General features: G+C 49.4%; 1 protein-coding gene across 7 annotated transcripts in view; it reads left to right on the forward strand.

The window, feature by feature from the left end:
* Positions 1-12,230, forward strand: part of LOC100353437 (AGBL carboxypeptidase 4) — a 1,500,799-nt gene that overhangs the window by 1,268,800 nt on the left and 219,769 nt on the right. For 4 of the 7 annotated variants that reach the window (XM_089300713.1, XM_089300714.1, XM_089300712.1 and 1 more), the window contains 2 exons: positions 5,063-5,211; positions 10,861-11,074. The exons of 2 other annotated variants lie outside the window; for them this stretch is intronic. In XM_089300713.1, the coding sequence (XP_089156839.1) occupies positions 5,063-5,211; positions 10,861-11,074 (363 nt within the window). The remainder of the gene's footprint in view (positions 1-5,062; positions 5,212-10,860; positions 11,075-12,230) is intronic. One more of the 7 variants, XR_016211041.1, reaches the window with a different exon arrangement.

Consider the following 12,230-nt stretch of genomic DNA (forward strand, 5'->3'; position numbering starts at 1 on the left):
GGGCATGATCCGGCCCGCCAAGGCAGATCCACCTGCACAGCTCTGGGTCCGCTCCCCTCTCTCCTGCCAAGGCCTTGGTTTCCCTCGTGCAGTGGTACAGAGCCGTCCACATGCACAGGTCTTTCTTAGCAAAGTAGAAGCGTCTTCATTCTACCAGATCTGGAATGTTTGTGTAACACAGCAGGTGTTCTGCATACAGGGGGGAATAGCAACTTTTTTCCCTTTCATTTTTGAAGAAACTAGAATTGTACGTTTAACAGAGAAACTTGATATTGACTTACAGAAGTAAATAGGATTAACCTTATTTGCGAAATTTGATATTAACCTGTGTATTTCAGCAGAAATCCGAAATCTAATTAGTGTTCAAACATAAATAATATGTATGGGGGGGTAGGAGGTTTCAGAAACTCCTGGAAGTCACATAAGCATTAGCTTTTTCTAGAAAGGACAGCAGTAGTGCAGTGTAACACAAAACGAGACGAGGAAATTGTGGAATTTCATTTACTTGTTGGGGTAACACACACTGCGGAAGCCGCTCCCTCTGTGCCAGGAGTCCAGTTTTATGGGAGAGGACGCTTTGGCTTAAAGAGGTAAATAAGGGGACCAGCATTCGTGCCAGGTTTTCCTAACACTAAAACCGTGGCTCAGCCCCTCACATCACAGCTGTTTGTAGGCCAAGTAACAATGCTTCATGTGCTAGATTCTGAGCGTTCCCAGAACTGGGGCAGACTTTTTTTTTTGTCTCTGGGTCCCCAGTGCCTGTTACAGAGCCCAGATCTCGGTGTGCAGGCGGGGATTGTGTGATGAATGGGCTCGTGAGTGACTGAATGAAGACAAGTACTACCTTTTATACTTTTCTAAAAGCTTCATTTCCCCAGCTGAGAGGTTTCTCTCCACGGAAGGGATATTTTCCCGAAAATAAACCTCAAGTGTGTGTCAATGCCAGAATGCAAGCAGATCAAAAGGCCTCTTTTTTATTATTATTATTCCTACGCTTCCCACGAAGTGAAAAAAGTTCCTTTGTTACCTAAAATATCTGCACCAGATCGTACAATGCCGTCTCTTAACACAAGTGCTTATTATTGTGGCTAATTTGGTCACATGTGTTTGAGAGAGAACAATGCCTCAGAAATTTTTAAAAGCAAAACAGCAATCTGAAGCATTTGTGGTAATGAGATGTAAATTGCCAACATTGGGAGTGGAGCCCACTGAATCTGCAATGAAGTGATTCCCCCCCCCTTTAAATTAAAAGCACTAGAGGCCCTCCCTTCCTTCCCCCAAGGAAACCACATGCTTTTTTGTTCCCTTTCTTTAAGATTCTGTAGCGCCAAACCCCAGGCTTTCTCGACCGGCTCATGCCTTCCTTCACCTGCCGTTTTCTGAGCTCCTGCTTCACGCCGCCTCGCAGAGCTGTCAGCCTGTCGGGTGGCTTTTGGAGCCCCATCTTACAGGTGGGACAGCTGAAGTGCAGACATCTGGTGCCATGCAACCAGGAGTCGCACCCAGGTCTCCCAGAAGGTCCCTTCTAGCGCGTAGCAGTGCCCTGCTTGCAGAGGCTATGGCTCCAGGTGTTCAGGACACAGTGCCCTGGAGAGAGTGCTGCGGCCAGCAGCCACCAGTGTGCGGTGGCGCTGGCTGAGAATGTGAGGTGGTTGTTTTCCCAGAGCCAGAGACCTGTGCAGTGACCTTGGTATGGGATAATATTGGGTAGTCCTGCAGGAGACCATCATGAGCACGGTAGGGAGGGGCTGGGCTGTGGGTCCAAGGAGCTGGCGGCTCTGTGCTGCAGCCCGGTGGAATCCGGCCTCACAGAGTCCATGGTCTAGCAGACAGCCTTAAGTTCACAAGGTGGGGTAGGACAGGGGCGTACCAGGCACCTGCTCTGTGCCCCACTCTGAAATCATGCCACGTATTTAACCTTCAGTCTTGCCAAGTCCCTGTTGTCATTCCTTCTTTCAGGTGAGGCATCAAGGTCAGACGTGTTAACTATTTATGTGTAAAGTATCTCCTGGGACTAAAGTTTAAACCAGGCACAGTGCTGGGTGGACCACGGTCTCAGATGTTTTTGCCCAGCCCCTGCCTGTCCTGAAGCCTTTCCGTCTGGTGAATGACTGCCTCTGATGATTCTGGTACAGGTGGGGCTGGGGGGCATTCCGAAGGAGGGTGAACGTCTCCTACCCGAGGAAGACCTCAGCTCACCCAAACAGTAAGCAGCAAACCCAGGCTTTAAACCTCAGTCACTGTGGCTCCAAACCCCAAGCTGTAAGGTGGAGAGAACCATTTATTCTGTTTGAGGGGAGAGGGTGGCTTCATGGAAGGGGGTGGTATTGGAGTCAGGCCTCGAAGCATTGGTGGAGTTTGGATAGGTGGATGTCCATAGGGTAGAACATTCTAGACAAAGGGAATGGCATAAGCAAAGGCTAGGAGGTGGGAAAGAATGATGGATGTGTAGAGAGGATTAGGCAGGCCACTTTGATTGGAATGGGGAGGAGACCACCAGAGAGGTGACTCTCAACCCCTGCTGCTCATGTCCCTCAGGTGTCCCTCTGTGGGCCGAGTGGAGACGGAGTCCTTTGTCTACATCTGTAGCCATTTGAATTGTCCATTCTCTACTTCCCAGGCATTCAAGAGACAGCTTCTCACCTACCCACAACTCTACCCCCAAGCTTCCCCACTCAGCAGCTGAGAGTTACTTCCTTTTTCCCCAGCCTGATAAAGTCCCTCCCCTCCCCCCCCCACACATTCCTGTGGCCTAAAGAATTGACTAAGAGCCTACAATGTGCCAGGCATTTACCAAGGTGGCAAAGAGGGGGAAGCTGGCTCTGGAGGGGCCTCACAGTGCATCACTGAGAGCAGCCAGGTGGGTGAATGACTGCAAACATAATTAGCTGCAAGTATCTACAGTAAGGAGACAGACCCCTGCCTGGTAAGGATCAGCACAAGACCTCACCAGGGAGACACTCGCACAAGGGAGACACTCACGCTGTGTCCTGAAGTCTGAATGGGGGCTTGGCAAACAGGTGAGGCAGCGGTCAAGCACAGAGGCTTGGGGCAAATTAGCACTTGCAGATCTGCATAGAGGTGAATACTGAGGGGACAAGATATGAGCTCTACAGGTAGGCTGGAGGCTTAAGGAGAGTGCTGTGAAACCTAAGCAAACAAGGTCACAGTCACGTGGAAGACCTCTGTGGCAGCCATTGTGGAGGTGGATGGGGAGAATCAGACTGGAGTCATAGCTGGACTGGATTCTTTCTCTTGTCCAACAGCCTCTGGGAAAGGAAGCTTTCATAAAGGAAGGGTAAGGGCTTGCCAAAGAAGACCTGTGAGCCAGTGGCTGCCTAGACCTCCTCCTTCCGCCCATTCCTTTTTCCTATTGCTGAGTGTCTGAGAGGCAGAGACCTCAAACACTAACACAGGCAGGCATTTCAGGGGAAACTAGTGATTCCCTCTTCCCAGATCCAACAAAAGAGCAAGTGTCCCACTTGAGTTTGTTTGTGTCTCAGAAATTCAACTTGACTGCCCACACAGAGAAGAGACACTTTGACATCTGCTTCTGAAACTGGGAGTATTCATTCCTTGTTGTCATCCATGGATTCACCTAGTAAACACTCCGAGAGCACCTACTCAGTGCCGGGTGCTGGGAATAGAGGGAAGAATAAAATGTAGGCCCAGCCCTTGAATAGTTCATGCACTGTTGGGAGATGCCATCCGTCGTTCGCTCTGCTACCTTCTGCATCTGCAATTCACTTGCCTGCGGTCACTTAATTAAAATAGAGCAGAGCCAGGAATTGGACTCCAGATCCCTCCTCCAAGAAGGGACGAGGTCTTTCATCCTCACTCTTTGGCTCCTCAGTCACCTTGCCTTCTGCTCTGTCCAAGTTGTATGCTTAAATCTTTGGAGACGGCGCAGATTGATTCTGTCTTGTCATTGGTAGCTACCAGCAACTCAAAATTGGTATTCTGAGAAGCCCTGTTACGAGGAATTTTAGTCATAAAATCACTAATACCTTCCCCAAAGTCTAGGATGCGGCAACGGAACACAGAATTGCAACCAGCTTGTTGCACAGGGCTTCTTTATACAGAGAGCTGTCTACCCGGTTGTCCGCATGAGTTGGGCAGGATGGTTGAGCTGTGAGTTCCTCAGGTAGCGAAGTTAAATGCACAGCCACAGGGAGCTGTTGTGGCAGTAACTGAGTCTCCGATCCCAGTCAGCTCCTAAGTGTTTGCATAGGGAGACTCCAGTGCACTAACCTGGGTTGGCCTTGCAGTTGGTCTCCCGAAGGAGTCACTCAAGTCATCCAGCCTTATTTACCCATTGTTATTCTGTTTCTCTGTCCTTTGATAATCAAGACACAATAGGTGATTTTAAAAAATAGTCTATCATTTTTAAAAGCTAGTGGAGAAAAAAAAATCCCCCTTCGAAAACACCATTTATCTGGCTTCCTTTCGCTGTTTAAATGGGGTACATAATTTGCGTTGATTACATTAAAATAAAAATCAGTAGCTGCTGGATCAGGCAATCAGGGGCCTACTCTGTATTGTATTTTAATTTCCTGGTTGGAATCCTCCTGTCTAGATACTGGGTCTTGGGGAGGAGGAGGCCTTCACATCTCTCCCTGTGGCTCTCCTAACCTCCCTTCTTCCACTCTGGGCTTCTCCACTGTGGGCTGCAGAGATGGGGCAGGTACACAGCTTGTGTATTACAGGAATGTTACAGGGATCGCCACCCCTTTCCTCCAACCCAGTCTGAACAGAGGCTCTTTCCTGTACAGGAAGTTAAGTCCCCTGCTTTTCCATTTAGACAATGACACACTACAAGAGTGCTCTTCATTCGTACTTTAAATTAGAGTCTCATCCCTTCTTGTCTCCCAGTTTTCTACCTTTTCCCTGGTGACAGTCATACCTCCTATTTTCAATTCTGGGTTTAAGCATAGTCCAATGGACAAAAATAAGTTACCCTAATTTTTTTGTGCCACTATGTGCTGATAGATGCATAGTTAAAAAATATTTGCCTTTTATTTTCCTTGGAGTTCTAGACAGATCTCTTTTCTTAACTGCCTAGGTCCCGCCATTGACTTGGAAAAAGTAAAGTCAGAATGTCTCGAGCCCGAGCCGGAGTTACGGAGCACTTTCAGTGAGGAAGCAAATACGTCGTCCTATTACCCTGCTCCTGCGCCTGTCATGGACAAGTATATCCTAGACAATGGCAAGGTAGTGTTTTAAGCTCGATATCCATTCCCTGCAAGTGTCTACTAGTCAGAGTAAAGATGAAGAGTATGGTGGGAGCTTGGCCTAGCCCTGAGCAACTCTCCAGAATCTCTATATTGTAACTAGAGAAGCTGTATCTTTGCTGGGACTTTTCCTGTCTTCTTCTTTCTCCTCTCCCTTTCTTTTTTATTAGTCAAAGCAACTGCAGAATTAAACTTGACATTTTAAAATAACTTATCAGTGAGGAAGATTTTATTTTTTACATCCCATAGCAGTTCAATGAAACTGTAGCATCCTACAAAACCAGATAGCGCCATGTCTTTATTGTGAACTATAAATGAAATGCCTGATTTATAGATAACAGCTCAATATATGTATACAGGTTCACCACTTACAAGGTATGCACATGTTTTCCCAGGCCCAGGGATTCGGGGGTGAATGAGACATGCACCCTAACCCTAAGCTGCCTTTAAGGTGTGTGTTCAGTGAAGGTTGGCCCAAAGTCCTAGGGCCACGTGTAACTCTGCAGACTTTCATATATGACCCTTGAAAACAGATCATGAAAGAAAACCTAAGCATGATTAGTAGTTATATTGATACAGAGATGGGAAGTAACGGATTAGCTTTGAGAAGCCTCAAGGTCACATGCAGATAAGGCAGCAAGGCAGGAAGCTGCTCTGCCGTTCTTGCTAACATCTCAGTGAATTCGTCTGAAGGAGAGCGTATCAGAGCCCTTTGTCTCCAGCTGTATCAGTGTTGTGTCCTCTGCCACCACGGCACATGTCACGGTTAGGCACATACCTCTCCTTCTCCCCAGGCAGTCATCTGTGTCAGTTCGTTTTTCTTGCCTCCTTCTTCACAAGGTCTCTGTTTACCTGCCATCCTTCCTTGGTGACTTGATGAGAAAGACAAGGTTGTCTTATTAGTTTGTCCAGATACATCCCTTCAACTGGCCGGCCCGACCAAAGCAAACATGGTCAAACTGAGCTTGGCGTTCAGGGCTCCCGTGGATGTGCCATATTCTCTGCATTTCCCACTGAGTGCTGCCTCCCCTGCAAACACAGGGCTGAGGGGCCAGGCCTGCTCCATCCAGCGGGCTTTAGCAGTCAGCTTCGCGGAGGAGAGGAGGTAGGCCGCCTAGAGCCTGAGTTCTTAGGTCAGCACTGCCTCCGTCCTACCTGTGTGACCATGGGCAAATCCTTCACTTCCCTGGGCTCCAGCATCCTTGTCTGTGAAGGGTGGATTGCACTGATGCTCTCCCTAGGCCTTCTTTGACTCAAACTGTGTATCAAAGATTGGTGAATCTTGCCTAATTGAAGACAAAAGAAGGGACAGCTATTCTATGTTTGTTGATTTCCTTTTAGTCATGACAGCTCCACGTTGTGGAGTGATTAGAGTGTTTTTCTTAACGTAACATCCAAGAGAAATCTATTTCCTGCCTTGAAGGCTGATGGACAGTTTCTAAGCATTACAGGGACCTCTTTTGCAAAGGTAGCCATCTCCCTCCTAAAAATAGGTCTCTCAAACCTCATTTAGTTTTTGTACATAAATTGAACAACAGATCTTGAAAATGCCTATAGTTTTCATTGTTATTTGCCATCTTGTGGCTATAACCTGGTTTTTGTTTGCAACTAAACTGTCGTCAGGCAGTGAGATTTAGGAAGGGGGAGGAGAGGAAGCAGACACTGGAAGTGGATGGCAGCTTCTAAGAACAGGATTTCCCACGTGCCGGAGGAGCCCTCACTGCTCTTGTGTCTGCTGTCTCCTCTGACCCTCCCTTCTGTCTGCGTGAACAGAGGCTGCATCCCGACAAGGTCCGAGGCACTGGAAGGGGATCTATTTCCTGGTAGGAGACTGGTTGTGTCCTGTAACACACTTCACAAGGATAGGTTTTGGTCAAGCCCTGTCCTGCCGCGTGTCCTGTTTCAATAACGCCCTCGACACACATAAGGCCCAGCCCCGCATTTTGTCAGGGGGCCGCTGTGCTTTCCATGAATGGTGCTCACCACCAGGCAACTCTCTGCTTGTGGGAAACCATTGCTTTTCTTTGTCAAGATGCTTTATTTCAAAAGCTCGCTGCATCATAAAGTTTCAAAGACCATTAAAGTTTAAACAGTCTAATTGATGTGGAGGATGGAAAGGGAAACATAGCCAGAGAAGGGACTTGTCTGCCCTTACTCAACAGGGGAGCAGCAGGCAGGAACTGGAAGTGAGAGCTCCGGTTTCCAGGCCAGTGCCCTTTCCGGTCTATCCTGCCACATCCCTGCAGGCTGGACAGTATGCTCCAGGTGACCCTGAGCTTTGCTGACCTCAGGGGTCCTTGTCGCAGATGTCTCGGTGCATCCCTGTGATCGCTCTAGCTGAGGGCATTTCTTTCTGGGCTATCAAGTTGGCCTTCTGCTCAACCCAATGTCAGGAAATATTTACTTCTCAAGGAACAGCAGCTCCTTGGGACCGAAAACCAGTGCCATTAAGATGTCTCAAGTATGGGCCTCAGTTTCTTTATTATGTTCCTTCAGACTGAAACTGATGCCTTTGTAGAGGCAGAGGAGGCAAAGCCTGGATCCCTCTGCTCTGTACTGAAAGGGGCCGATCCAGGAGGTGAAGGCTGGAGTGGGCTAGGAATCCCGAAGCGATGGCACCTAGCCCTGGAGCAGCCAGGGAATGTTTCCTGGACTTTAGACTGGGGCTTGAGATGAACAAGCTTAAGAAGACAGGGAGGAGGTGTTCATTCCTGTGCAGGGGAATGCGCGAGCAGAGTCAGGGAAAGAAGGCAGAGGTTGTACCGTGTTGTTCCTGAGTGTGTGCTGTGTCCTGGCCTTTGACTCTTCTTGCTTCCTTTAATCCTCACACCAGCGAATGAGGTGACGATATGTCTATGGTACTGAGAAAGTAAGGCTCCGAGACGCTCGAGTTACTCAGCCAGTAGACGCAAAAACCAGGGTTCACATCGGGACTGGTGGCTCCAGTCCTTCCTCTTCCATTACACTGGAAGGAGAAGGAACAGGATGCGCTCAGGAGGGCTTTGTAGAGCAGCGGGCACAGTAAGCAGGTTCATAGGTAGAATGTCCAAGAGGTTAGTAGGTAGAATGGAGACAGGGGCCTGGTGAGCCTTGGGAGCCAGGATGAGGAAGGAGGTGGGAATTGATGTAACAGGAAATTTATGTGACAAAGCCATTCAAAATTCCAGAGCATTAACGTAAAAATTCAAGCAAGACTGCAGATGTCATCTAATCAAAGAAAGAAAATGGCACTTTCTGGAAATTGATCTGGCAGTGATTCCAGGGTGGGTGGGAGGGAGCAGAGCCTGCAGCAGGAGTGCTGCCCTTTGTCCCTGGTTCCCCTGTCTCAGTGGTGAACTGCACTGGGTGTGGGCACGGGCAGTGGCTGGCAGGTACAGAGAAACCTCAAAAAGAAAACTACTTGAACACTGGTGTTTCATGGAGCATTTCGCTGACAGCAGTACCTCCCTGACACTGGCTAGCCAGGAAGACCCAGACAGCATGAGCTTCCAGGTCGCACCGACACGGGTTTGATTCCGAAATTTACTGGTTGTGTGTCTTGGGAGAAGTCATTAAGCTGTCAGGCCCTCTGTTGACACCTGTAAAACGAGGATACGATTTATACCTACTCCCATCTCTGAAGTAGGATTAAATTGAGTGTACAACACCTGGTTAACTAGAGGTATTCAAGAAATAGTAGAGTCCCTTTCTGCTGTATAACATTGGCCAAAATGACCAGCATCTCTTTTAACAGAATAATAAAGTAAAAGTTTCTAGAAAGGCAAGGCCCAGAGTACAAAAGGGCAGAGATCTTTGAAAAAGAAAAGCTGCCTTCGTCTGTAAGGCTTCCTGATTCAGAATTTAATCTGATTTCAGAGTTCCTTATTTTCCCCCTGTCTCCAGAAGCTTGTGTGGGTGGCTCCAGAGCGTCATCAAGGGAGGAGACACAGGGAGCAGCAGGGACCTTGTCCCCAGCACACCTGCCCTGGCACACAGACTGCCCACCTACGTTTCCAACTGCAAAAAAAAAAAAAAAAAAAAAAAGAGAGACCAGACTTGACCTTGGGGTTGGTGTTGCCTACCCAGCCCCCAGGAGCACATCTCACCCCCGGGTTGCTTAGCTTTCCCAGGCCCACTGAAGTGACTGCAGTACTGAAGTTTGCCGCACAGGGAGGCCAGGGGATCAGATCACCTGCCACTGTCCCAGTGATCTTTTGAGCAAAGGGAGGTGAAGTCAGACATGGCACGTAGACAGTTTACTCACTGATGATGGCGGGTAGACTGGGTTGCTATTTTTTTTGGTTAGTTTTTTGATGGTTGGAAAACCTCAGTAATTGGTGAAGGAAGAGGGTAGCTGGTTGACTTGCCTGCCCGTTTGTGTGTGCCCACCTTCCTTCAAGAAAGAGCTGCAATGGTTTTTGAATAATCAGTCTTGCCGACCTGTCCTCAGTTGGCATGTGTGTGCCCTCTCGGACCAGGCTCTCCAGCCCAGGCAAGACAGCCCATGTGCAGCTGTTTCTGAAACACAGACCTTTGCCACAGCCTTCTCACGCTCCTTCCAAAGTTTAGCTCATAGCCACTGCCCCCGCTCTGTCTCCACAGAGTCCATTTCCTCCTGTCATAGACTCAGCAGAAGCTGGATGTCAAAGTCAAAACTAATTTTTTTAATGATTAAGGTTAGTAAATGGTTTGTAACTTGCCAAAAGAGGCAGAAAAGAGAACAGATTCTAAAGCCTGTAGCTCACTGCTGGATCATTCTGGGTCTTTTGCATTTACTGGCTCTGTACTGAAACTCGGATCATCTCCGTCAGAGGGAACACAAGATTGGGTTCCGTTCCCTGTACCCTCAGAATCAAAGCGAGTACATTGTGGTTGCTTTTAATTTGTGAAAATTGTAGGTGTTCTGAGCCAGAAGGAACCTTGAGATGAAATGCAGCTCTCCCACTTCAGGGATAGGGGCCTGAAGCTCAGAGATGGGAACGCACTTAGCACATACGCTCCGATGGGCCGCAAAGCCTCAGCAGCTGCTCTCCTCCTCCCAGCTGGCAGGGGTTTTCAGATGTTGGGATTACCCAGGGAGCTTTAAACTCGCCACACCCAGATTGAGCAGATCAGAATCTCTGGGAGTGGGGCCAAGGCACCAGCGATTTTTACAGCTCCCCAGGTGGCCCCTGCACGCAGCCAAGACTGAGAACCACTGTGCTGGGAGGGCCAGTGGCCCAGATTATTCACATTGAAGGGAGAGGAGTCTGGCTGTAGTGGGACTTAGGAGTTAGGCCTGTGAGTCCAGAGGCTCAGCCAGGCTGTCAGCAGCCTTGCGATCACAGTTCCAAATCCCAGCTCTGTCACTTCCTAATTGAGTGACCCGTGGCCACCCACCTCGCCTTCCTCACCTTTCTGAACGTGGTTTTTGCATCTGAGATGAAAATGGTGTCTTGGGCCTTCCATCCAGGTTTGAGAGAGTGGCTGGCATGTCACAGGTGTTCAGCCAACAGCAGCTGTTTTTCTTACCCCTGGAGAGTCCATTTTGCACCTGTGGCATGACCCCCCCCCCTTACAGCCAGGCAGCCATGCTTTGTAACAGACAGGAGAAGCCTCCAGCTGCTGGCCTCGTGGACTAACCACGTGCTGCTGTTCGTATCTCTTTCAGGTCCATCTGGGAAGTGGGATTTGGGTTGATGAGGAGAAATGGCACCAGCTACAAGTAACCCAAGGAGACTCCAAGTACACGAAGAACCTGGCAGTCATGATTTGGGGAACAGATGTTCTGAAGAACAGAAGCGTCACAGGAGTCGCCACAAAAAAAAAGAAGGACGCAGTCCCTAAGCCGCCCCTGTCTCCTCACAAACTAAGCATCGTCAGAGGTGGGTCCCAGAGTGGGGTGGCACGGACTGAAGTCCTGGCCTTCATCCATCGGGAATGCATCAGGCACAATGCAGCAAACACTTCCTGGGGTCCCTGCGGGCCAGGGCCTGGGCTGGGCATGGGGACAGAGAAGAGCCGATAAACAGATGCTCTAGAAGAGCTCACCTTTAATTCAAATGAGCCAGTGCACGAGTCCAGTCCAGGGTTCCAGCATGGGAGAGCCGAGAGGGGCACATGACATACTTGGAGTCCTCAGGAGGGAAGGGCACCTTAGCAGGGAAACCGGGGAGGAAGTCCCCAGGGGTGGGAATTGGGCCTCGTAGGATATATCCAACATGGAGGCCAGATGTGCATGGAGAGGTGCTTCAGGGGCAGAAGAAGCTGGGACAAAGGCCTGGCCACGTGCATGCAGAGAGCAGTCCAGGCTGAGGCCAGGGGATTCAGGGCTTGTGGCTCTAGCGCTGTGCCTGGAGCAGGTCATGAGGGAAAGGCCAGCTGATGGTCACCGGCCTCAGCTTCTTTCTGGGGCATGGAAGGGGTGGGAGAGCAGCCAAAGTGGCCATCATCTGTCTGTCCAAAGATTTGATGAGGGCGCCTTGCTCTGCCTCCCTGCCTGCCTGTGTTTCGTCTTTCCTTCGGCCTGTCTCCCCTACCCTCTCTCCATCCTCTCACCTCCCCAAATTCTTATTCTTTGCCAGACCCTCCACTGGGTTTTGAGGACACAGAGTGGGACAAGAGACAGTCCTCCAGGAAAAGTGAACACGGCACAGCCAGCAACTGTGCAGGCAACAGAAACCATAGAGGCAGGGAGGTGGCGGCAGCAGAGGGAGTACAGCGATCGCCCATTATTTTGAGCACTTCCTGCACCTCAGGCTCTTTTTCTTAAAGGAGTCTGTTTAAAGCAGAATATATATTAACTTACTTGTTCTCTTAACAATCCTGCTTGTTAGCTACTACTATTATTCGTTTCACGGGTGAGGTAGCTGAGATGCCAGGTAATTTGCTGGTTGAATCAGGGCCGGGAGCCCAAGCCGGCAGCGTTGGCTTCGCAGTCTGGACTCTTAACCCCTGTTCTCTTAAGTGCCCACATCGGCCCTGCTTGATGAGGGAAATAAGACTCAGCCGGCCAACAAGTGTGTTTTGAGCAGGCCACTG

This window comes from Oryctolagus cuniculus, chromosome 7, assembly GCF_051225735.1.
Source record: "Oryctolagus cuniculus isolate XC-2025 breed Fujian yellow rabbit chromosome 7, ASM5122573v1, whole genome shotgun sequence".
NCBI lineage: Eukaryota > Metazoa > Chordata > Mammalia > Lagomorpha > Leporidae > Oryctolagus > Oryctolagus cuniculus.